Genomic DNA, 23878 nt, shown 5'->3' with positions numbered 1-23878 from the left:
CAGTGTAAAACCTTTTATTTTTTCATCTTCTCCTCATTCTCTTTCTCGTTGCGATGAGTGGGGCTTTGATGGCTTCAATTATGTTTTGTCAAAAGCCCCTGATCTTTTGAAGTTTGAAAACGTTTTAGTTCACAAATGTAATCGATTTTATTATTATTATTACTTCAATTTTTTTTCCTTGTACACAAATTTCGTCTGTTTGCGGTATATCATGTTTAGCGCGTCGTATCTGTTCTGGCCTGCAGGTGGCACTGTTAACAACATTCAGTCATTGACGTCTTTCTTTATCTGGCACAAATATTAAAACTTTTTATATTATTTTCTTTAATCATAATTCAAAATATATTCAGTTTATTGTTAATCTTTTTATTTTACTCGGCAAATTCATTATCCACAAATGCAAATTCCTGGAAAAGAAGCCCCTTTTGTTAATATTTCTGGGGATTATAATGCTTGTCTTTGAAGGGCATAAAACTCTGAAAAGTCAAAGACTTTCAATGTTTAACCTCTTATAATTCCCCTCTGGCATTTTTCTTGCTTTTCTTCCTTTCCTTATTTTGTTTAATTATTTTATGTTTCCTTCAAGTTTTAATTATTGTTTGTTTTTGCTGTTTGTGAGTACATGATACAATTTAAGTCTTTTGGAATTGATCAATAAAAAAATAACTGTTCTGTGAAATAACTAATAATTAGTTTTCCTGGAAAGAGAAAATGCAAAGAAAAGGGAATCGTGTTCTCAGGGGACCAACCCCATCATCTCATCTGACCCCTGACGAAATATATATATTAGCCCTGTTTAAAGCTTTGGTGTAAATTAGAATTATCTTTCTCTTTTTCCATTTCTGTTATCCTTCATTCTTCTTCCTTTCCTTATTGTTCTTGCCATCATTCACCTTTCTTTCTTTCTTTCTTGTTTAAATTCCTTTATCGTAGAGTAAAGCTACACTATTCTACCCTAAACATCACAAAATCTGAATTTGGGCTGTGATTGCGGCTCCCAGTGGTCCACGCCCAGCAGAAAAGCAGCGCTCGCTTCTGTGCGACACATCCGGGCCACATTCAGGGGTGTCACTCAAGCCTGCGAAGATGGCGACTACGGGCAGAAATACACTCCTGTCGGTTAGCACAAATGTAAATAACAGCACTTCCGAAAGCCAAAACGCTGAGGATGAAGACGGGCAGAATTTATGGTAGGCCTTAACGGTTCTTTTCTCCCCTATTACATCTCAGATATATATGCACATCGTGTCTTTATGTGGCCCCGAGCCGCATGTGACAGTTGTTAGCCGCTAACTTGCAAATTACCCCAGCCGGGCAGGTACACACAGGCCAGCCTGCACAGCCTGAGTGATCTCATTGATGCTTATTGTGTATAGATGTGTATATTTAACAGCTAACGCCACTCTCTGCGTCCAGGTCATCGATATTGAGTGAAGTGTCGACGCGATCCCGGTCAAAATTACCGTCGGGAAAGAATGTACTGGTTATGGGTGGGTGTTTTTCCTCTCTATCATACATAAATGCTGTTTCATGTCTGCTGTAGTCGCTGCATCCTGCCCATCTGCATCCATTGTTTCGCTACTTTTAAATCTTGTGATGTGAGATAAATGCAAGGGTTTTAATGGACCGATCACTCGGTTAAAGCGTGAATGTGTGCGATGATGTGATTTTTAAGTGTGCTGTTATTGTTATTGAGCGCTCGGCTGAGCGCACGTCATTGTCTACAGTAGCCGTCAGGCTAGTGCGCACGATGTGAGAGACACTGGAGTCTGTAGAGAAAAAAAGTGATGTCCTTTTATTAATATATAAGTCAGTTGTTGAATAAAAAAAAATGCTTGTAATTTAGCCCTTTTGAATTTGTTCAATAAATTGTCGGTTAGGGGCAGATAATCCGCACTTTCAGACACGGGCTGTGGCCCAAAACCTAGTGAGCTGCCTACGTAGACAGCATGGTTGATGCCTGTAATGCTGTCTCTTTGTCAAAAATCCTTAAATGCTGTCTCGTTGGGCAGCTAAGTTGGTATTGAGACTGATTCTTTATATATTATAATTTATTTCACTTTCTCAATATGATAATTACTCATAACATGACTAATTGTTATGCAAACTAGTTTTGAATGTTGTTTTGTTAAAGAGGCACTGTATGTAATATAGGGGCGGTTTCCAAGACAGGGATTAGACTAGTCCTAGACTAAAATAAATGTAAGAGCTGTCCAAACTGAAAACAATTTGCTCTTAGATATCTTAAAATACATCAGTGCCCTTTGTTTTGCCTCAAAATGCACACAAGTAATGTTTTTAGTAGGTCATGTTTGTTAAAACTAGTTATATTTCATAACTAAACCAAGGCCTAGTCCTGGCTTAAGCTAATCCATATCTGGGAAACCACCCCTTAATTTATTAAGATTTTAGTGACGGTTATTCTTTTTATGTGATTAGTCTTGCAAACAGAAATCCACAATGTAATTAATTTGTCACTATGTAAGACTAGGGTTCCCAAACCTGGACCCACCTAGTAGTTCTCAAGACCCACCCAAAAAATTTTTAACTACAATGCAAATGTATAAATTCATTCAGTAAATCATAGTTTAAATAAAATATAAAAAAGTTTAATTGCAAAACCAAAATGCCTTATAGCAAGATATCAAAACCATTGTCATTGGACTAAACTAGTTCTTGTGTTATTTACCGCAACAGCCAAGTGACTTGCGTGACCCCATTTTAAAAAAACACTAATGTAACATAATGATATGGTTGTTTTGTTCTTGTTTATATATTTGTTTGTTTTTATAACAGTGTGCATAGAAATATTAAATGCATATGTATGTTTTTCAGGATTCAAGTGTCTACAAGCTCTTAAATATGTGTGTTTATGGTATATTTTACAGGTGAGGTGGGGTCTGGTAAGACCACCCTGGTGGCCAAACTACAAGGTGTTGAGGAGTATATGAAGGGGCGGGGATTAGAGTACCTGTATTTCAGTGTTCATGATGAAGACATTGAAGGTGAGAATTAAAAGCTTTACTTTAGAGGCTAATGCAAATAATACACACCTGTGTGACGCTGTCCATCAACAGAGGTCTTTTAAAGTGGACATATGATGAGACTTTTTTAATGTTTAAGTGTAGGGCTGGGCGATAAATCGATTTTATCGATTAACTCGAATGTGTAGTTTAACATCGATTTGTTTGAATTAAATCGGTTTCCTCTTTAACATCCGCCAAAACTCTCCTCTGGGCTCCCGTAGTTGCGAGTGGGCCCAGCCCTCCCCCGTGCGTTTGCCATAGAGATACACAAACAACATGGCAGCGAACATGGAAGAACGCGTTCCCAAAGAAAGACAAAGTGTCATCTGTTATTTGGAATTGGTTCGGGTTTGCGGCGTCAGACACAAAACAAACAACACCCCGCTGCAAAGTGTGTTAGAAGTCTGTTGCTAGCAAAGGTACGAACAATTTACTGCAGCACCTTAAACAGAGGCATGATGGGTCGAGTGAGAGATGTTGTGCCCTGCGAAATGAAAAAGGCCGCGGCAGCACAAGCAAACACACCAAATAACAGCCTACTGTCTAGAAACATTTACAAACTGCATCCAGTAATGTTAGTGATGAGGGTTGTCTCGTAACTTGCGGAGAGTTGAGGAGAGTTGAAATCAGCTCAACTTTATTGTAATGAGCTATGACACAGCAACCAATCGGATGGCGGAAACGCTTGGCCGCAACCAATCAGAAGGAGGAATCCAGAGAATACATTCGAGCGTCAGAGCATCCATTACACTTTTTCTATAGCGTCGGTGAAAGGGCAACCAGAGCTTTTATTGACGCTCTTGCGAAGAGTTTCGTTGCAAAACAAGATAATTGTTCAGAAATTGTGCATTTAAATTAACATCAATTCAACTGCAGTTGGTTTGTTTTGATTTAAACTTTCATAACTTAAAAAATACAGATAAGTAGCACCATAAAACAAAATAATAACATGATAACATAATAATAAACATGCTTTGACAAAAATGTAAAAAATTGATTTATCTCGTTTTGCAACGAAACTCTTCATTTGGTAAACCATTCTTTGCAAGCACATGAAAAAATGGGTAATTGAAAAATGGCGCCTCTTGTGATGTCAGAAGGGGATCTCCGCCCCTTAATCTTAATCCAATCACGGCACTGCCATTTAGCTGGAGATCAGCTCATTTGCATTTAAAAGGGCTCACACAAAATGGCAAATTTTTGCTCAATCTTACAAAGTGGTAATTTTAACATATTATAATAAATTATCTATATAGTATTTTGAGCTAGAACTTCACATATGTACTCTGGGGACATCACAGATTTATTTGACATCTTAAAAAAGCTTTGTGAAATTTCCCTTTTAAGCATCAGCATAGGTGATTTGTAATTTCTTTTAAACAGTTAAACATCAGTACCTTGAACAGTTTATACTGCTGTCATACTTTAAAGCTATATTGTAGTGGTTAAGTAATCAAGTTTTGAAACTTAAAAGTGTTTATTTGCATGTCATGTTTATTTCAATCAGCCTGACGCATCATTACAGTTATGGTTTAAAAACATTTTAGACATGCTGTCAAAATGTATTATCCTTGTCAGTAGTTGCTTCACACTTCATGCTTAATGCAAACAGTGCTTCATTCTGAAATGACATGCAAAATCCAATGAATCCTTTCACAAGTCCACTCCATTCCATCTTTTGGCAGATCATGCCCGATGTAACGCGTGGGTGCTGGATGGAGACCTGTATCACAAAGGCTTGCAAAAGTTCGCAGTGTTGACAGAGAACCTGGCAGACTCGCTGGTTCTGTTCGTAGTGGATCTCTCCCGGCCGTGGCTGGCCCTTGATTCACTGCAGAAATGGGGCAGCGTGGTGAGGGATTATGTGGACAAGCTACGAGTGCCTCCTGAAACCATGAGGGAGCTGGAGCACAGTTGTGAGTTGATGGAATGATCTTGAAGATACATTTTGATCTCTTTTTGAATCGCTTCAGGCTGTGCTATGTGACATTTATTCTACTTGCATGAATGATTTTTGCACTTCATTGAAGTTATTAAATAAATGTGGTTGAATGCAACTGTGTGTACGCAGTGGTCAAACAGTTCCAGGAGTATGTGGAACCGGGAAGTGATCTGGACAGTGTTCCTCAAAGAAGGAATCCTGAATCGGAAGAAGAGAGCATCCTGCTACCCCTGGGGGAAAACACACTCACACACAACCTGGGCATTCCTATAGTGGTGGTCTGCACTAAGGTACATCTGCTGCATCTATCAACCTGTGATGCTTAATTAAAATATGTAAAGTGTTTCCTACATAAAATTTCAGACCCAAATATCTTTACACTTCTCTCCCTCTCTCAGTGTGATGCGATCAGCACTTTGGAGAAGGAGCACGATTATAAAGACGAGCACTTAGATTTCATCCAGTCTCACATCCGACGCTTCTGTCTTCAGTGTATCCTTAAACATCTATAGCAGAGCCGAAGTGCTCACATTTACTCTTTGAGAGATTATACATCCCTGTACAACTCTTGTCCGGGTCAGGCTATTTGCTGTGATATATTTAAATCCTTAAAAAAGTTGGCAATGCATGTGTTTTGTGTGAAGGCAATAATATTGGCAGTTCTGGTAATGAATTGAATCAATGCCAAAATGTCTGCCTTCCAGAAATCCGCACAACTAGAGAATAAAAGTAAAGAGCTCGGATATTCCTGGTTAAACGCTGTTGTTCTCCTTTACAAATAGTCTTTCAGATGGGGCAGCACTACTCTACACATCTATGAAGGAGAACAAAAATCTAGACGTGTTATATAAATACCTCGTTCACAGGTTATATGGCTTTCCCTTCAACATCCCAGCTCAGGTGGTGGAGAAAGACTCGGTGTTTATGTAAGTGTTTGTTGCTTTCCATGCTTTCCATCACTAATGTTTAAATGGTGTTTTAAACACTGTTTGTGCCTAACTTCCAGTCCATCAGGATGGGACAATGAAAAAAAGATTGCCATCTTGCATGAAAATTTTCAGACAGTAAAAGCAGATGACAACTTTGAAGATGTAATAGTGAAACCTCCTGTTAGAAAGGTAGTGATCAATTTTATTTCTCAGACTTTGCTATTAAAAAAAATTACTTTAGAAATATACATATTTGGTTTGTTTTTTAGTTTGTACATGAGAAGGAAGTTCAAGCTGAAGATGACCAAGTATTTCTAGTAAAGTTGCAGGTAACGGTTTTATGCACGTACAGTTTTATTAGTGATTTTACCCAGAATGCATGAGTGGGATGTTGTTTAGTTTTTAATTTTTAAAGGGTTTAAATAGTTTACAAGCATGGTTTATCTCAAAAACATTTTTTTTCTTCTAACTATATGTGAGAGAAATTCATTCAGAAGTTTGTTTGCTATTCTTCTCAGTTTTGATTAGGCATCCATGAAATATGTTGGAATAAATCATAAAAAATGAGACACTGAATGATGTTTTTATATCTTAGTCTCTGTTAGCCAAACAGCCTCCAGTCACTGCAGGAAGACCAGTGGTGAGTGTTTAACATATTTACTAGTGCTTGGCAAAGATTAATCGTGATTAATCTCATACAAAATAAAAGTGATTTTTTTGCATAATATATATGAGTGTGTACTGTGTGTAATTATAATGTATATTTAAACACACACACATACATACATTCATTTTTTTAATAAAAATATAAATACATATATACACATGTAGATGTTTCTTAAATACATACATGAATATGTGTGTATTTATATGTACATAATAATAACAACACACAGCACAAGCTCATATATTATGCAAAAAATCACTTTTATTTTGTATGCGATTAATTGAGATTAATTTTAGCCCAGCACTAATTACATTTTGGACAGTACCTGGGTTGTGCCCTCAAAACCACTGAAATTATTAAAATAATATGGTATATTAGGTAATAAAATATTTATAGATACAGTCAGCTCTGAATTAGTGTAGATTTTAATAATCCTAAAACATTTTTTTATTTAACAGGACCCAACAAACAGAGCCCCCACAGGCTCGCCGAGGACGACCAACCGTTCAGCCGCGGCCAACGTGGCTAACGTCATGCCCATTCAATCAGGTACCAAGAAGATTGATCCCAACATGAAAGGTGTGTATGAGAGCGATGTGTGCTGGACGTACGCATCTCTTTTCCTCACCATCCTTTCCTCTACTTTCCTTGGCTGGATCTACAGCATTCCAACTATTGGGAACAACAGCTTTGGAATCACCTCTCTGCTTCCTTGGGATTTATTATTTTTCTCTCTGGATCTGGTTTCCTGGTCTTTAACACTCACTCATGTAAACAATGTAACCTGTGACCTTAAACATGAGATCCATCTTCTTTCATGCTTTTGTGTGTATAGGTAGAAGGGATAACTTGTTGAGTTTGGGAATTTACATTTAAAAAAAATTTCTTTTCCTATATGCAGTAGGGGAGAGCGGGGCACAACCTAACGCTTTTTGGTTTGGGCTCAATCATTAAAAAAATATTTGAGTTTGATTAATTATATTTTTACACAAGCAACGCACACATCTCTGCTACAAATGAACATTTGAAGTTTGTTTCTAGTACTTACCATTCTTGGACAATTACACCAAAGTGACAGAAGTGCAAACGTTACAACTTACCCCATAGGTGAGGTTAACTGTAACAGGCAGGGGGTTAGTTGTAACACTTGCTAAAAATTAAGTTTGCAGGCAAATATTACAATACTATTTTGTCTATATACTTGAAGTGGATATTGTTTATATATCTGTCTATAATAGACCGGTATCCACACTGTATTCATTCATCCAGCCCTTTTCTAACAATAGTTCAATTATAAATGGATACAAATGTCTAAATATGTGAGAAAAAGCAGCACAATTATGACAATTTTTTTTTTATGTGTGACCCAGTCTGTAATAACCATACTACAGTTTCAAAATCAAATTCTGAGATAATGAGCATCAAAGTCTGATTTTAGCCATTCATTATATTAAGATTTCAATCTTTGACGTGACCTTATTCAATCAATATTAAAGATATAAACAAAAATAAATTTGACACACGATTTTTGGTGAGACAGGCACATTTATTTTGTTGGCAGCCAGTAATCATTCATGTGTAGCCTATTAAAAACAACGACAAGAATTACGCTAACGTTAGCAGTTTTCATATCGTACGTACTGAGGTATTAGTTGTAACACAGTGTTACAATTAACCCCGCTGGGTCAAAAAGTGTTGAAGCCCACCAAAAAAGTTGCTAAGAGCTTCAGACATATTTCAAAACGATGCAATGTTTTTGTCAACAAGACACTGATTAATATGACATAGCATTGGATTTGGTATCTTACACACTCAACTTAGAAACTGAAAAAAACAAAACATTGATGAAAAAATTTACTTGCATGCCACCAAAACACTCGTTCATCAATAACTCTCTGGAAAAACATTATACATTTCCAATAATTTGCGGGAGATCGTCTTTTGGCAGCGTTAAAAAAATACCGGAAAAACAATACGCTCAACCTTGTGCAACAATGTAAACACTCCGTGTTACAACTGACCCCGTGTTGGTTTTTGCTCTGCGCACCCCTACTTAACTTCCTTGGGTTTAGGATATAGGAAAATTGGTGCCCATGTTTGAAGAGGATTAGGAGAGCTTGTTGGTATTAGAGAGGCTTGGCTTTTTGCCTTCCCTTAGACTTTAATCTTGACTTCCTCTAAGCCTGTTTTTAATATTTTAGTAATTATTTAATAGTTATGTTTAGGTGGGAGCTGGTCTCAATTCTCAAATCAGTCTGCTGGAGTCAAAACCTGTATTATTGTACTGATAACTATTGTTTTTGTCCTGTTGCAGGAGGACAGACCAGCGAGGGTGTGCTGGCCAATTTCTTCAACAGTCTGCTTACTAAAAAAGCAGGCTCGCCAGGCCCAGGCGGCCAACCCGCAGGGGGAGGAGGTAACACACCGGGAACAGTCCGCAAGTCAGGTGAGACGATCCTCTGTGTGACGCTTTCACACATTCATCTCTTCATTTGTATCAATGTCGCCTTGCAGAGTGGATTTGAAGTGTTTTAAATTGTGTTAAGGTGACTTCAAAATGAAAAGTAATACAATTACATTCATTCCAATAGAAAACACGAATCTGTTTGTAATATACTCCATTTTTTCAACATCAATTTTATATAAAGTCAAACATGCTGTTTCTCTGGACTGAGCTTTATAGCAGTTCTGATCTCCTCTTGAAATCTCTAATGCGTCTCCACAAATCCTCAATTACATTTCTTTCTTATCTGTTTCTCAGAAGTCGCTTTAAAACTCCCTTTTCTTTATCTTAATTGTAAAAAGTTTATAAAGAGTCAGCAAAGTTAAGTTTGCACTGTAGATGACGTAGGAACTTGATGTTGGAAAAAGATTTTTTCTAAGATCATAATCTTCATCCTCAATTTAAAAACACTTCAAATATTCTTTCCCCCCATGTTGTACATGTATGAGGTCATTGAAGTTTATCCCATATTTGTTTTATTTAATTGTCCTTTTTATTTTTGTCCTCTCCTCCGCCTTTATCCCATCCCAGATCTTTGACGGTCAGTGACGGTAAAATAAAATAAATATATATTTGACAATCTCTGCATGTGCAGCTAAAACTCTTGAAAGCACCGTCAACCCTGCTAACCATCCAAGCCGATGTGCTGTCATCCTCATTGTTTCACGCTGTGCATCTCAGATTACTAAGTATTAACACACCTACCTCTAATCTACTAGTTAATTACAGAGGAAGTTAAAGGGATAAAATAAAAATTATGTCATCATTTGCTCACCCTCATGTTATTCTAAACCTGTACGTTTCTTTTTTGTTGAAAAAAGATGATATTTTGATAAATAATTGTAAGCAGTTGACTGTACCCACTGACTTCGATAATATTTGTTTTTCCTACTATGTTACTGTCAATTGTGTGCTTACAATCATTTATCAAAATATCCTTGTGTTCAACAAAATAAAGAAACGTATACAGGTTTGGAAGAACATGAGGGTGAGCAAATGGACAAAATTTTCTATCCCTTTAAGAGAATTATTTTACATGCAAACTGTTTAATGTAAAAACGTAGCACAAATTTTATAATGGATGTGATAAAAGTAATAAACTTTTTAACAATTATAATTGTATTTGAAATGCAGCAAGATTGTTTCGTAATATTGGTCAAATGAGAAAAGCATCAGTGTTTGGAGTGAATTATATACATTAACTAAAATCCACTAAATCCACAGATTTAAAGCTTGCATGCTCTAAAACGTACACTGCATATGTGGCCATACAGTCCTCCACAGATTGGCTTATTTTAGCTTCACCGTTTTGTTTCCTATCATATTATTATGCTTTTGCATCTACATTTGTTTTAAACCAATAATGCAGCTTGATTTTATGGGAGTCAGTCTATTAAAGGTAAAGTACCTCATTATAGACCCCAGTGACCGCTCCTAACCATCACCCTATACCCTTATATTCTGTGAATGTGTGTAAACATGTGTTGTCTGTTGTAAGTAACCCTCTTTCTTTCATATGTATGAATGATTGAGCCACATCAACCATCATTTTAACCCCTTTAAACTGTCTTCTGTCATGTGTGTTAGCAAGGGGATGTTGGCCACGTTAAGGTGTGTGTCCATGCAACACTATCCATTGCTTGCATCCAAAATGTCTCTAACCAGTGCTGTATTTCTTCTTTATAACTAACACCTGCATGGCTCTTTCAATGCACACATAAGATACACAAGCTACATATTCACATGCTTAATGCATGTTTGTCTCTTGTATTCTCTGTGTATTACACTACATTTCTCTTGTCGCTATTTAACTTCAGTCTTGAAGGTCCGGTGTCAGTAAGTTTAGATCCAACCCAATTCAAACACATTAACTTGGCAGGACAGTCGCCATCCAGGACCGGAGTTAAATAGGCTTATTATCAACTTGCATGGTTTGCTCCTCTGTGATTTTACTAGGGTTGGGTGGTATGACCTTATGTATTGTAAAAATATGTCAACACCTAGAGATTTTGTAGGGATGCATCGATTACTCGGTCACCGAAAAGAAAAGAAAGACTTATCACAAAAACATTACGGCCGAAATGTTGTGATGACGTCTACGGTGTGGACATATTTCCGTATCCCTGTGTCTTAATTCATTCCCTAGCTCCCCAGGTCGTGAATCAGTACGGATCGGCTCGCATCCGATTTGCGGATTAATACGCAAAGTTTAAGTACGGAAAAGTTTATCATTTGCACATGTTTCAAAGACATGCAAATGTTAACATTCAAGTGATTTTAAACAATTTAACCGTAAAAAGGCACTAAAGTGAGCAGCTTTCTGTACACACAGACGTACATGCGGTTAAATGTGTCCGCTTCAGCTCCTGTCAGACGTGATCATCACTATGCCCTTCAAAGATCAGAACTCGAGTTGCGCTACTGTGTCTCAAACTGTAGTACATTAAAATACATTTGGCGAATATAGCAATGTAAAAACAACTTAATGTTTTTATGTGGAGCGACTGTTTATGCCAAGCCGTTTGGAATTCACCCTACGTCTGTGTGTGCGCGCGCGTTTTAAGTGCACTCAGTAGTGCATACACAGAGAGACGCGTTTCAAAAAGCAAGCGAACATGAAATCTTTGTTCTTGACAGGGCACATACAAACAAAATGATCTCCACAGTACTTTTTTCTAATAAAAACATGTCTTAAGTGTATGTATAGATTACAGTCAGAAACCAGTCTGTGCTTATTTGGTCTTAAAGAGACAGTAAACTCAATAAACCTACTTTGTCTGTGTCATTAATGTTAATCAAACAACCCAAGGCAAAGAGACAAAAGTCACTTCTGTAGCTCTAAAAAACGAATTATATTTAATTTATACAATAAAAACCGTGATATATTTAGGGCCCTATAATTGGCTAATTAACACGGAATCTAGTATTAACGCGGAATTTTGCGGAATTTTACATATTTTGAATAAAATTATGTTTTTGTGTGGGAGACGAACGTATGTCTGGGGGAAATGCAGACCGGGGGAAGTAAATCTGGGCGACACGCCCCCTCCCGTCGTTTCAGACCCCCTCCAAAACACTGAAACCATAGTGAAGCGGCTCTCCACGACTCTGCTTTCGTCAGCGAAAAAAATTAAGAAATTAGTAACTCTAAGCACTCTAAAATAAGACTCTAAGCACTTAGTTCTCGAGCTGCAGGTCTCACATGACTTTTATGTGACCGGAGAACTGTTATTTTGGAAGTTTAGTCAACACTCTGTTCACGGTGAGCGCAAAGATACATGCACTCTCTCATCCATGTCTGTGATCATCACTGTACCTCTCACGTGCACGCGCTCACGCATCTGTCCGAAGTGCGAACACAAATCCTCATGTGTTTGTTCAGTTTTATGCATTTCAAGCGAGCTGAGGCAAACTAACTATCCCTCGCAGTTAAAATATAATCATCTGCATCATAGCGCCTCTCTCTTTCGCTCGCACGTGCAATGAACTGCGTGCTCATGCTGTCCTAAGTCAGATCACTATCCTGTGTATGTTTGTAAAGTTATATGCATTTCAAGCGATTGTGTATAAAATATGGATCGCGTTCCGCTGGATTGATGTGTTTAAGGCACTTCTGAAGGCACCACTGCTTTGACACCTTGTTGTAGCCTCCTGCAACAACACTAAAAAACAATGCATTGAATTGAGTTGTGTGTGTGCGCGCGTGTGTGCATGTGTATGTGCGTGTGTAAATGCATCTTTTATAGTCATTAAGTAATTCTGTTATCCAGTTTTTCCCCCAAATCATTTACATTTTAATCATTAACATTAAAGGCACACTCTTTTTATGACTAAAATAAAAGTAAAGGGTAAAAAATATAATTTCCAAAAATTAAAACGGATAAAACGGAATTTGCAAAAATTAAAAGGGAGAAAACGGAATTTGGGAAAAAATAAAACGGATTTTATAGGGCCCTATATATTTCATTTAATTCGTAATTTCTGTACCTAATGCTAATTTCAGACCTTATTTAATGTGCAACTTTGTTCTTTTTTATAAATGTTTGTAATTTTTTTGTTAATAGATTTTTCCCACCCCTTTTTTGCTGATCGGAAAAATAATCCGATCCGTGCCTCAAAAACTGTAATGTGATCCAAACCGTGAGTTTTGTGATTCGTCACACCCCTAGTGAAGTTAGTACACAGTCATAGCCATAAAAGCAATGGTACTAATAATCAGCATTATTTCTTTCGGTGTTTTGGTTTTTGGCCTTGGTTTCCTCTTTTTCGGTTTCGGACAAGAATTTTCATTTCGGTGCATCCCTATGATTTGGTGTATACCTTGGTAGATAAATTTGCATGGCTGTCAGTGGGCATAATCCAAAGTTTAGCAAGCTAATTTCTTTAAGGTACGATCTACAGTTACTATTATTGGTTGTAGTGAGATGACATATACCTTGTGTGACAATGTAAAATTCTCAATTCAGTGTCTCTTGCATGGTTTTTGTTCCTCACATTTTCTACATCAGTTATAAGCGCTTTACAGCATTAACACATTGAATGCGTGTGCACTCTTCAGCTCTCCATTCATTCCTATCATTTATACTTTTCTCCAAAAATCTTTTTTTAAATAAGGTGTAATTCCTGATGCTAAAGTCTGAACTTTTTGCTTAAAATGATAGAAAGATGCAAAGGCTAAATCATTCACTCACAGACTCACAAACACTGACATGCTAAAGCTTTGACTGAAGTTTATATGTATTGGTACAGCTGCTTCTAAAATACTGACTTGATACCGCTTCTATTTAACAAACATCTGCTCAGTAGCTGTGACTGGTGAAGAGCTTCCATACACATGCTGATTCGCTCTGCATCTTGGTTGTCACAGGCTCCAAACTGGGGTTGACAGATGTCCAGGCTGAGCTGGACCGGATCTCCAACAAGTCTGACCTGGACTCCTCAGCCCCTAATGCTACCACGCCCCCTGCTGAAAACGATGAATCCTGAATGGGAGGCGGGGTTTATTTACTGTCAGGCCCCTCCCATATACACCGCTCTCCCCGCCCCAGCCACCTCTCCTCCCTTCCTCTCCCTCTTGCTCTTGTTCAGAGGGGGGATTTATTCCCGTTTAATCCTTGTACGGCCACTGACTTGAAGCTGCATGTTGGACAAATGATGCTATGTCTGTCTCCGCACACACGCGCACACGTACAGCGGATGAGTCCGTAAAACACAGAGACAGATAGACGGAATGAGAGCTGATGTAGAAATGAAGGACACTAGATCAGTTATGGACACTAACAGAGAGTTCGAGAGGGATTTAGGATGTAGAGCCAAGTCAGAATTAGAAAGTAAGGGGGGTGACCTTTGTTTATATGTATGCAAGTTAGTTTTCTTGGACTTTTGGTTGTAACTTATCTTTCTGTAAGAGGAACCTTGTATGTCTACCGTGAATGTCACTTTGGCTTCTGACAAACGCACATTTTTACTTAAAAAAATGACTAAACGTCTTATCAAGCCTCATTTAAACAAAACGTAAAAAATAAAGGGAAGCATTGCATTTTATTCGCAGTATCATATAGGATGTTGGATGTGATGCCCTTGTGTTTTCATTAAATGGTTATCTTTAACAACCATAAAAGGAAAGTTCACCCGGAAATGACGCATGTTAAACTTATTCCAAACCTGTGTGCTGTTTTTACATGGAGTACAAATACAAAATGAATGAATCTTCTTGTAGTTCCTTTCGAAACACAGCCAAAAGCTTAAAAAAGGACAAAGCTTGACAGATGTAGTCTGTGAACTATTAATAGTGTTGTTTCATCAAGAAAACAGCACAGAGGTTTGAAAGATTGGGTTTTCGTTATTAGTTGAACTTAATACCAACACTCCTTTATTGTACTATATGAGAACAAACATACTGACACAATTTCACTACTTTATTTTCAAAAAATCTTAACCTCTAATGGTTTTATTGCTGCTGAGAAACTGTCAGGTTAAAGTCATCCCTGCGTACAGTAGAAGTATCTAAATATTGCACTATTACACAATAGTAGGCAGTGACACTGAAAATGATCTCCTTACCAAGACACTTTATTGGCCAATGCAGCATAGAGAGGTTTTAACTTAAATGGTTTATGAAGTCACCTGGTCATACAAATATCTTAAGCTTTGAGCATTTATCATTGAGCGTACACTGCTGATGGGACTGACAACTATGTTTGTGTAAATTTTTGTTTGTTTTCTACGTTTATAAGAGCTTTTGAAAATTGTATGTTCCTGTGTGTATGTATGTCCTCAATGCTCAACTACAGACAGTTATGGCACTGTTCATTAATGGATGCACACAAGAGCAGTATTACTGTCTTATCATTGGTGTAAGTGTGAGTGTTCAGATGCTTATGAGCTAAATAAGTAAATAATTTCAGCGGGAGACTAAGTGAAATTGTCTGTTGTAACGGCTAGAAATTAGTAAAGGGAGGGGAGGGGTGGAGACGCCAGAGGTGGCTGGGCAGGTGAGATCTGAGATCATCCTCACCTGCATGTACAGTCATCAACCAAACTACTTAGGAGAGGGAGGGTTCAAAATAAACATACGCTAATATGGTCCTGTAATTTCACAAGATGTAGTGATGTTTCTCTGGATCAGGTCTGTAATCATTCTATTAAAGTTGTATTTATTGGGAATGGCTTGTCTGTCTGTCTTGTTTGCTTGTCTGTCTGTCATTCGTGTGGGTGGAGTAGAAAGGAAACGGATGAAATGTAACTGGTGTCATCATGACACAGGAAGACTTTTTTTTAAACTGTTGCTCAACAATATAAAAAAATTTCAGGTTTTTATTTTCTTAATAGGTTGTCTTAAATACAGAACCAACTAGAAAAATGAGAATATACAAAAAATAACATTTTAGTAACATAAATAAATACTAGCCTAGTCCTTCTGAAAGCCTGTATGCCCAAATTCACTCTTTTTCAAGAAACTGGAAAAAGCATTGTATTTTTAAATGATTACTTATTGTGTTGTCTAAGTTGACGAGCACTTTTTGTTGGTTAAAAATTTGCAAAATCCACGTACAAACATAAAGGGTGACTAATTATAATGATTTTAAAAAAAATCACAAAATATGGAGATATGAGATTTCGGAAGGACACAGCAAAATATGTTTCATCACTGTTATGACCCACAATATGACCTACAGCAAGTTTAAGATCGATGTAAATATAATATACGGAAATTATTGTATTTTAGCTGTATCCCAGCAGGCATATGACCGACCTTTAACGTTGAAATTTGGTTGAAATAAGGTCAGTTGTTTGTTCAACGTTGAAACAACGGTGAATGGTAAACGGTTGCAAAAGGTTAATAAAATGCTTAAAAATCAACATTAAAATTTGATTGAAATAATGTCAGTTGTTGTTAAACGTTGAATAAATTTGCCAAATCAAAAGGTAATTCAACGTTGATTCAACAGTGATTAAACGTTGAAATGCCTGCTGGGATGAGATATGCAATGTTTAGATTTATATTAGAAATGTGATGTAGATCTTCAAATCACAAGTGGAACTTAATTAGATTTAAAGACACTCAATTTGTATCCCATTATGTTTTTTTAAACCTACATACAGCAACAAAGAATTTGACCTCAATTTATTTCCTCAGCAGCACCTTTTTAGTTTGAAACCGTAAGATATTTCAGAATAATCCATACATTTCTGAACCATCTTGAAGATTTCTTTATACTGGTTGATCTAAAATAAAAGAAGAAATAAAATGGTTTACTATTTTTTTCCCCTAAAAACTAGGTAGGAATGAACTAAAATCCAACTTACTTTCGGGGTTTGAATGGCGGGTGGCAAAATATGAGAGCATTACACTTCCTGCTATAAGATACGACACAAGTAAACCACAAACCTGAAACACAAAGTGTTTTGAGAAATAGTTGTTTGACTTGCATGCAGTTATTTACATATTTTATTTTACAACCTTGTCAATTTGCAAACATCATTTTTTAACAACTTACCGAAGCTGCAACTAGAATGGTAGCTTCACAAGACTTTACAGCTGCTACAATGGAACCAGTGGTGACAAAAACGAATCCAAGTATATCCAACACAAACTCCTTCATAAACAAATACAGATAGCAAATATATCAATGATATAAAATAATACACATTTGTATAAATATGGTTAAATAACGAACAACAGGTAGCCTACTTACAACAACAGTCCACTTCACAAACTCTATCCTCTTCGGAGCTCCAAAAACCGTGAGTATTAAGAAAAGTGCGATTGCCACAGAGTAACCCAGTGTGACCCCTTCAAAGAAACCATAGGCATAAATGCTGCTGTACCATGTGCTGTGAACGCACGCGAACGCGACAACGAGAATCACCTGCGCCAAAATAAAACATCTTGTCTAATAACCTACTAACAACGTTTTTTGTAGTCTTATATTTAAAGTTCACACAATAACTAATAAAAGGGCATTTGAACCCGTATCGCAATGAATTAAACGCAATGGTAAGTTGTATGCATTTTCGTGAATTAAATAACTTACGAGCTGAACGATCTTGAGGATTCCTTGGTTTGATTTTAAGTGCTCAAGAGCTAAAAACCCCACCATCATTCATTCAAGTGACAACAGGCAACGAGAAATAGGCTACACACGAGTTAAAAACACTTCATAAAACTCCCGTTTAAACCATCTGTCTTGACACTACAAGCGAACGCGTCTCTGTCGCGTCGCTACCAATGTAAATGACGTCATGTGGGCGTACGGCGTTGCTTAATTTTACTGAGTTTTTCCTTACGAGTTGTTTATGATTCATATGGTGTAACGTATTCTAGCATGAATCACAAGTTAACTGGAAATGGCTGGTGAGGTTTATCTCGTCACATTCATGTTATACGGAAAACAGTCGATAAGGATGTGTGTCAATGAGGGTGGCTCAGAAGGTCCTCTATGGCCCAGGCAGGATGGGAGTCTGATAAATTTTAGGAATATGAATAATTCCAGGGGCCAGTTCTTCAAAAAGTTTAATCTGGATCAAAATTATCAAAATTTGGAAATCCCATGTTTTGTTATCCAGGATCAGGTAAACCATCTCACTTTTGTCTTGGTTTTCAAAGCAAAATTGGATTGGATCACCCTGATCCAAATACACACTTTTTCAGATTAGCAAATCTGGATTAAATGGGATCACATGTCAATGTTGAATATTAGCTATGTAAGAAAGAGCAGGTAGTTTGGTTTGTATGGGGTATAAAATAAAAACAATAAAATAAAAAATAAGCGAAAGTTGTGTTGTTTAAATTTAACATTCAGTCTGTGCTTCTGTTTTTTTTTTAAGTCATAAAGAGGTTAAATGTCCGGTAGTTTACATTTGTAGAAATGCTGGTTGTTAAAACTTTTGACTTTTTGGTTTCTGATGGTTGTGATTTAATGAATATAATGTACAGTGCCAAATGACAGTTGAAGGTTACTTTTGTTAAAATAAATTTTGGTTTGCTATTGTCTGCTGTATAAGGGATTTATTTTGACTTTTTTTCTCAATTGACTGGAAGGTTTAATATAGCCCAATATTATACTTTGAATACTTTATCATTAAACTGAATTTAACAAAATTTCAACCAACAAAGGATAAATTCATAAATATTACATAATACAAATGTTGTATTGTAGACTAACTGTAGGTTTCTATGTTTTAGTAACATTTTATTGGAAGTTTTATTACATTTTTGTTCCTGAAATCCACCCTTCTGATGGGATCAGAATAATCCTACTTTTTGGGATCATACAAATTCCAATCTTACTAAAATGTTTTGACCAACACAAAGTGACAATCTGATCCAGATCAAAACCTAGATTTTGATTGGATTTTGTGATCCAATCCAAATTCAGAATCCATTATTTTGTTTTGAACAACCCATTTTAAAATTTGGATCTAATCCGATAGCCGAAATCCAAATGGATTACTTTTGAACAACTGGCCCCAAGTTATAAATATGGTTCTAATTCGGCATTTCTGAAAATGCTACATTTCTAACTTTGCGGGGACAGTATGGAAGGCCCTTATTTTATTCTTCATGTACCAGGGCACAAAGTAAGGACGTGATTGGATGAGTTTGGTGTGCAGAAACTTGGGTGACATGCACGGAAGCCTGAACTCAACCCCATTAAACACCTTTGAAATGAAATAAATAGAGATATGTTTAGATTGCAATAACAGTCCCTATTGGTGTAATAGGCAGTTGTCCCGAAACCTCGATATAGTCTATATAGTTAATGAGCATAGTTGAGATATAAATGTAAAAATCATTGCACGTTTATTCTTCATAAAAAACTTTCAGAACAATTCTACATCAGTGAAGTTACAGTCTTAATATCAGAAGATTTCCAATACATAAAAAGTATGGTAGATAAAGATTTACATTAAACAGCATTCAATGCAAACTGTGAAACATTCAATGTCTGTTTATTCACAACTGGTATAACCCTAAAAACTAGAATTACATTAAACATTACAAATGTATTACAAAGCAGAACAGTACAAAAGCAAACATGTTCATTTCTTAATTCTTAAACATTTATCGAGCCATATATTTTTAATAAATCAGAACCCAAGGCACTACTTCCAGTTAAAAAATATAAAAAGCCTTTATTCAAAGCATGGCTTATTTAGAAAACATTAAAAATGATGACTAAAACACTGCACACTGATGCATTTCGGCCATCAAGCCTTCCTCAGAGTGTGTCCATATATTTTTAAACTAACCAGAAACTACCAATCACAAGTCAGCTTTATTCATCTCTGCTCTGCCAGGATTTGAAACTGAAGAATGCACTACCAGCATAACTCAGAGAAATGAGAAATGCAAAAAACTGGAACAGAGATAAAAGAGAGACATCCTTTAAGATAAAGTAAACTGGATTTAAATGCTTTTATTCTAGTCCTCTGTAAGTAAGTAGTATAGTAAGAATGTTATGACAAGTATAGAGCTCAAAAAGATTATTACCGTTGAAGCTGCCCAACAGTTGTAATCATGATGACCTTTGACATCATGATCTATCATTGTTGCCTCAACAATAGCAGCCGACATGTACAGTAAAGCCGCACTACAGTTAAAAACAAGAACCTGAGAGAAAGCAGAAAACATCAATTAGTTCTGCAATGTTCAGGAAGCCAGAGCCAAAGTTTTTTTTAAACATCGTAGACTTATTTGCAGATACTACTTTGGTATTCTTGGTGCATTCAAAGCTTGTGCAGACAATACTTGACCAAAACCTGTATTAAAAAACTACACTCACTACTGTTGGCCAAGACTCATGTTGGATTTGCCTATTGGTCAAGCTGATGATGAGGAGGAAGAGCGTGAGAAGCCAACAGAAGACAGACACAAACATCACCCATCCAAATTCAGAAAACCGAAAATACCGTGTGCTTGCGATCAGAGTCCACACCAGGAGCCCCAAAATCTGTGGAACAAAACAAATACTTGAAGCCTTAACTAATTGAATCCTCTGATTAAATAATACAGAAATGTTTGATATATAGCCTAACTGTGCTTTTTATGTAAACAGAACAACAATCAACATAAAGTTATCATTAGCAGAAATCACTATACTGCCAACTCCTTAGTTTTTATATCATAAATCTAAAATAAGTACACTAGTCAACATTTAAAGTGGACCGAAACGTTTTCTAAAAGTTGTTCTTGTCTTAGGACAACATTGATGAACATTTTTGATCCACTTCAAATGTTGACTAGTATAGTTTTATGCCAAAGAGATGCCAATGCTGTAGCCAACTTGATTTAAAATAAGGGGAAATAACTCAACATATTAATAACAGACTAATATAGATTGTCATGTAAATGCATATACATACAATTAAGCCCACTTCCTCTAAAACACATTGACATTTTCTTATCTTCTGTGCACTGACAGTTTCATTGTCAGCTTCATGTGGGAACAGCAAAAGGAGTTTGCATCTTTATTGCTAGTATTAACTCGCTCAATTGTTTGTACTGTTTTATGCAAATATTTAGCAAAAATCAGGTCATATTTTAAATAAAATAGGCTATGTAGCTGAAAGCCAACTACTTCCTCCTGAATATAGAGGTCATTAAAAGCAGGTGCATTTTTGCATTTACAATGACGGCAGCCCTTACAAAAATGAATCATGGTTTTAGTTTTGCTACAAAATCATGTTTGTATAGTAAAACCGTGGTTTTGCCAATGGTAATCCAAATCATTTTCCTAAAGTAAGTTGGATTAATATGGTAAAGCATCTGACTTGTTTACTTTGTGGGTGTTTTAAACTTGTGGTAGAGCTTTGTTTTGGAGACAGTCTTCATTAACCATAGTTTTATTATAGTTAACCAGTGTAACAATAATATTATAAGTGTACCGTAACCATGATAAATCACCATTTGTAGTTTACTACAAATGCCATGGTTAGGCTATACTGTGATGAGGTCATTGTAAATTTGTAGTTACTAGCTTCACTACACATATAACCAAGAAACTCCTGTAGTGAAACCATGGTTAATGTTCGTAAGGGGAGACTAGCCTACATTCGGTTGCCTAGCAACCACGCCGTCCAACGCACTTAGCGCTCCTCAACAAAGCGCTATTCTGCTCGTGCAAATTCCAATGATGGTGCAATGGGAGAGATAACAGAAGTGATCCACACAGAAACACAACGACACAACAGCAGACATTTTCCTTATCAAACATAAAGCAAGCCTGTTCCATACGTAATTTAAAAAAATGTTTAGTTTACTTACAACTTCAACAACGATGAGGTACTTGGGCATGTTCTGCATGAACTGTTTGTCGTACCACTGAGTCCCTTCTGTGCTTGAATTCTTGAACTCCCAGTAAGAGCTACTGCTGGTTGTTATTACAGGTCTGGAGTTGGGATTCCCCGCCATGGTCTTTGAAAAAGTCTTGTGGATATAATCCTAAACTTCCCAGGTAATTATTTTCGTAATGTCAGGAGCACGAGAGAAGGGTAGCAGCACCATCCTTTTTTAACCCCTCTGCAAACTATCATCAGACTCGGTTGTATGTTAATATGCTACTTATTTGAATATTGAGGTTGCAGATGAAAGGACTCCGCCCACCGGTCACCCCATCCTCCACTCGCTACATTGCAGCAGTGAACTTCCTCTTAATGAAAACACACTTTCGGTAAACCAGGTAAGAATAGCAGAGGTGGTAACTCATTCACCTGTTACAAATTCAATTTGCATGTCCTCCAGAGGGCATACAGAGAAAACGCAGAGCTCGCAGTTAAGGTGAAATGTCTGTCGTTGTAAAATAGTGCAGTGATAGAGTTAGGTGAGTTGCATCTTACTAGAGCACTTTGTGTTAGCCACACATGGTCATGGGTTCGATTCCCAGGGAACACACATAGGGTACTTTTACAATTGCATTGCACTGTAAGTCGCTTTGAATAAAAGCGTCTGCCAAATGCATAAATTTGAGAAAGCAAATGTTCTGGTTGGTTTACTGCGTTAAGAGGATGACTACAGGTGTTTAGGGCAGGGCAGACTTATCCCTCACAGCCAAATTTTTGATCTGAACACCATCAGAAATCAACCAACGAGCTCTCATCTAATTCGTTCATTCCCTGTATATAGATTCATTATTATTTGCGTAAAAGTTGATTTTCTATTTCATTACAGCAGTTTGTAATAATGTAAATTGCATTAGTATGGTCGCACCTTATTAATATTGTTTAATCATCATTATTATTATTATATAATATTTGCTTTATCCACATTGCTTTTTCTAGTCCATGTATATGAATGTGTACGAATGCTTTGCAATATTTTCATTATGCTTGCAAATCAAAGTACTTTAAAAGTGAAATTGAAATGACCCGAAACGACCGCTAGATGGAGCCAAAATCAAAGATTTGGACCCACTGCAAGGCCAAACTCAAGATTTCTTCATAGATTGACTAAAGCAATCTTTGAAGAATCATAGAGATTATATATTTGCAATCACTGTGAAGTTTAATATATAATAAAAAATATATAATACATAATATACACACAAAGTAATTTTGACTTAATTGTTGCACTTAGGTGGGGTTGTCTGTTTGACTGCCATTATATGCAAAATCAGATTACTTTGAGTTGTTTTGTTGCTTAAAAATGTCTTAAATAATTGTAGAATGTTAAAATGTAAATTTTTATGTAGTATTTCCAAAGCACTTTTCATAATGTGCGTTGTTGAACTGCTTCACAGAAAACATTTAGCACAAAGACTAAAACGATTAAAAAAGCTACATCAAAATAATAACACAGCAGTAAATGTACAACAGACACATGAAAATATGCAAAAAGTCATACTTTAGCATTATAATCAAGTGTTGCAACAAATACTATAGAGGTGCTAAAAGAAATATTGTTTTAAGTTAGGTCAGTTTGGCTATGCAGTCCTCTTATGTCTGCATAATGTGAATATAGTGTCAGTGCTGTATAGATCAATACGTAAATTAACTATGCATAAGATTAACGATTTTACATTACAAACTGGAAAGACAATTATGTTTCAATTGGAATCAGTTAAGTCATATAGCAATAGCAAAAAGATATATGTATCTTGATATGTATGTTTAACTTATAATAATATAGGATATACAGTTCCATTCAGACATTAATTTCCAGAAACATGTCTAAAAAGATGGACAACCATCACAAAAAAATTCTGTTACATATGAATCATTAATCCATTAATATTCTGATTCATAAGCCACATTTTTCTGACACGCACTCTTTGCTCAGATAGAGTGCATGTGACATTTGTTGTATTAAAT

At 36.5% G+C, this 23878-nt stretch overlaps 2 protein-coding genes across 10 annotated transcripts; one reads left to right on the top strand and one right to left on the bottom strand.

The window, feature by feature from the left end:
• The first annotated feature begins 1019 nt into the window (after positions 1-1019).
• dync1li1 (dynein, cytoplasmic 1, light intermediate chain 1) lies at positions 1020-15733 on the top strand. 6 transcript variants are annotated; one of them, XM_055219210.2, is made up of 14 exons: positions 1020-1190; positions 1417-1490; positions 2889-3005; positions 4712-4942; positions 5098-5258; positions 5367-5460; positions 5759-5894; positions 5975-6086; positions 6167-6226; positions 6493-6537; positions 7023-7143; positions 8879-9010; positions 10655-10678; positions 13935-15733. In XM_055219210.2, the coding sequence occupies exons 1-13, from the start codon at positions 1087-1089 to the stop codon at positions 10675-10677; spliced, it is 1410 nt and encodes a 469-aa protein (XP_055075185.1). In that variant the 5' UTR covers positions 1020-1086; the 3' UTR covers position 10678; positions 13935-15733. The 6 variants fall into 6 exon arrangements, with proteins under 6 accessions (XP_055075185.1, XP_055075187.1, XP_055075186.1 ...); XM_055219212.2 differs by lacking the exon at positions 10655-10678 and adding an exon at positions 9599-9608 and having other exon boundaries at positions 1021-1190; XM_055219211.2 differs by lacking the exon at positions 10655-10678 and adding an exon at positions 9599-9618 and having other exon boundaries at positions 1021-1190.
• Positions 15734-16677: 944 nt separating this feature from the next.
• LOC129454662 (CKLF-like MARVEL transmembrane domain-containing protein 8) lies at positions 16678-22799 on the bottom strand. Of its 4 annotated transcripts, XM_073858386.1 has the most exons (9): positions 21837-22799; positions 20483-20523; positions 20356-20398; positions 20064-20183; positions 17605-19929; positions 17266-17439; positions 17068-17166; positions 16877-16958; positions 16678-16795 (listed from the first exon to the last, which is right to left on the bottom strand). In XM_073858386.1, the coding sequence occupies exons 1-5, from the start codon at positions 21981-21983 to the stop codon at positions 19849-19851; spliced, it is 432 nt and encodes a 143-aa protein (XP_073714487.1). In that variant the 5' UTR covers positions 21984-22799; the 3' UTR covers positions 16678-16795; positions 16877-16958; positions 17068-17166; positions 17266-17439; positions 17605-19848. The 4 variants fall into 4 exon arrangements, with proteins under 4 accessions (XP_073714487.1, XP_055075203.2, XP_055075204.2 ...); XM_055219228.2 differs by having other exon boundaries at positions 20356-20523; positions 21837-22176; XM_055219229.2 differs by having other exon boundaries at positions 17266-17363; positions 20356-20523; positions 21837-22176.
• Between the last annotated feature and the right edge of the window lie 1079 nt (positions 22800-23878).

Source organism: Misgurnus anguillicaudatus, chromosome 20, assembly GCF_027580225.2.
Source record: "Misgurnus anguillicaudatus chromosome 20, ASM2758022v2, whole genome shotgun sequence".
NCBI classification, from domain to species: Eukaryota; Metazoa; Chordata; class Actinopteri; order Cypriniformes; family Cobitidae; genus Misgurnus; species Misgurnus anguillicaudatus.
This window is presented reverse-complemented; position numbering and strand designations above follow the sequence as displayed.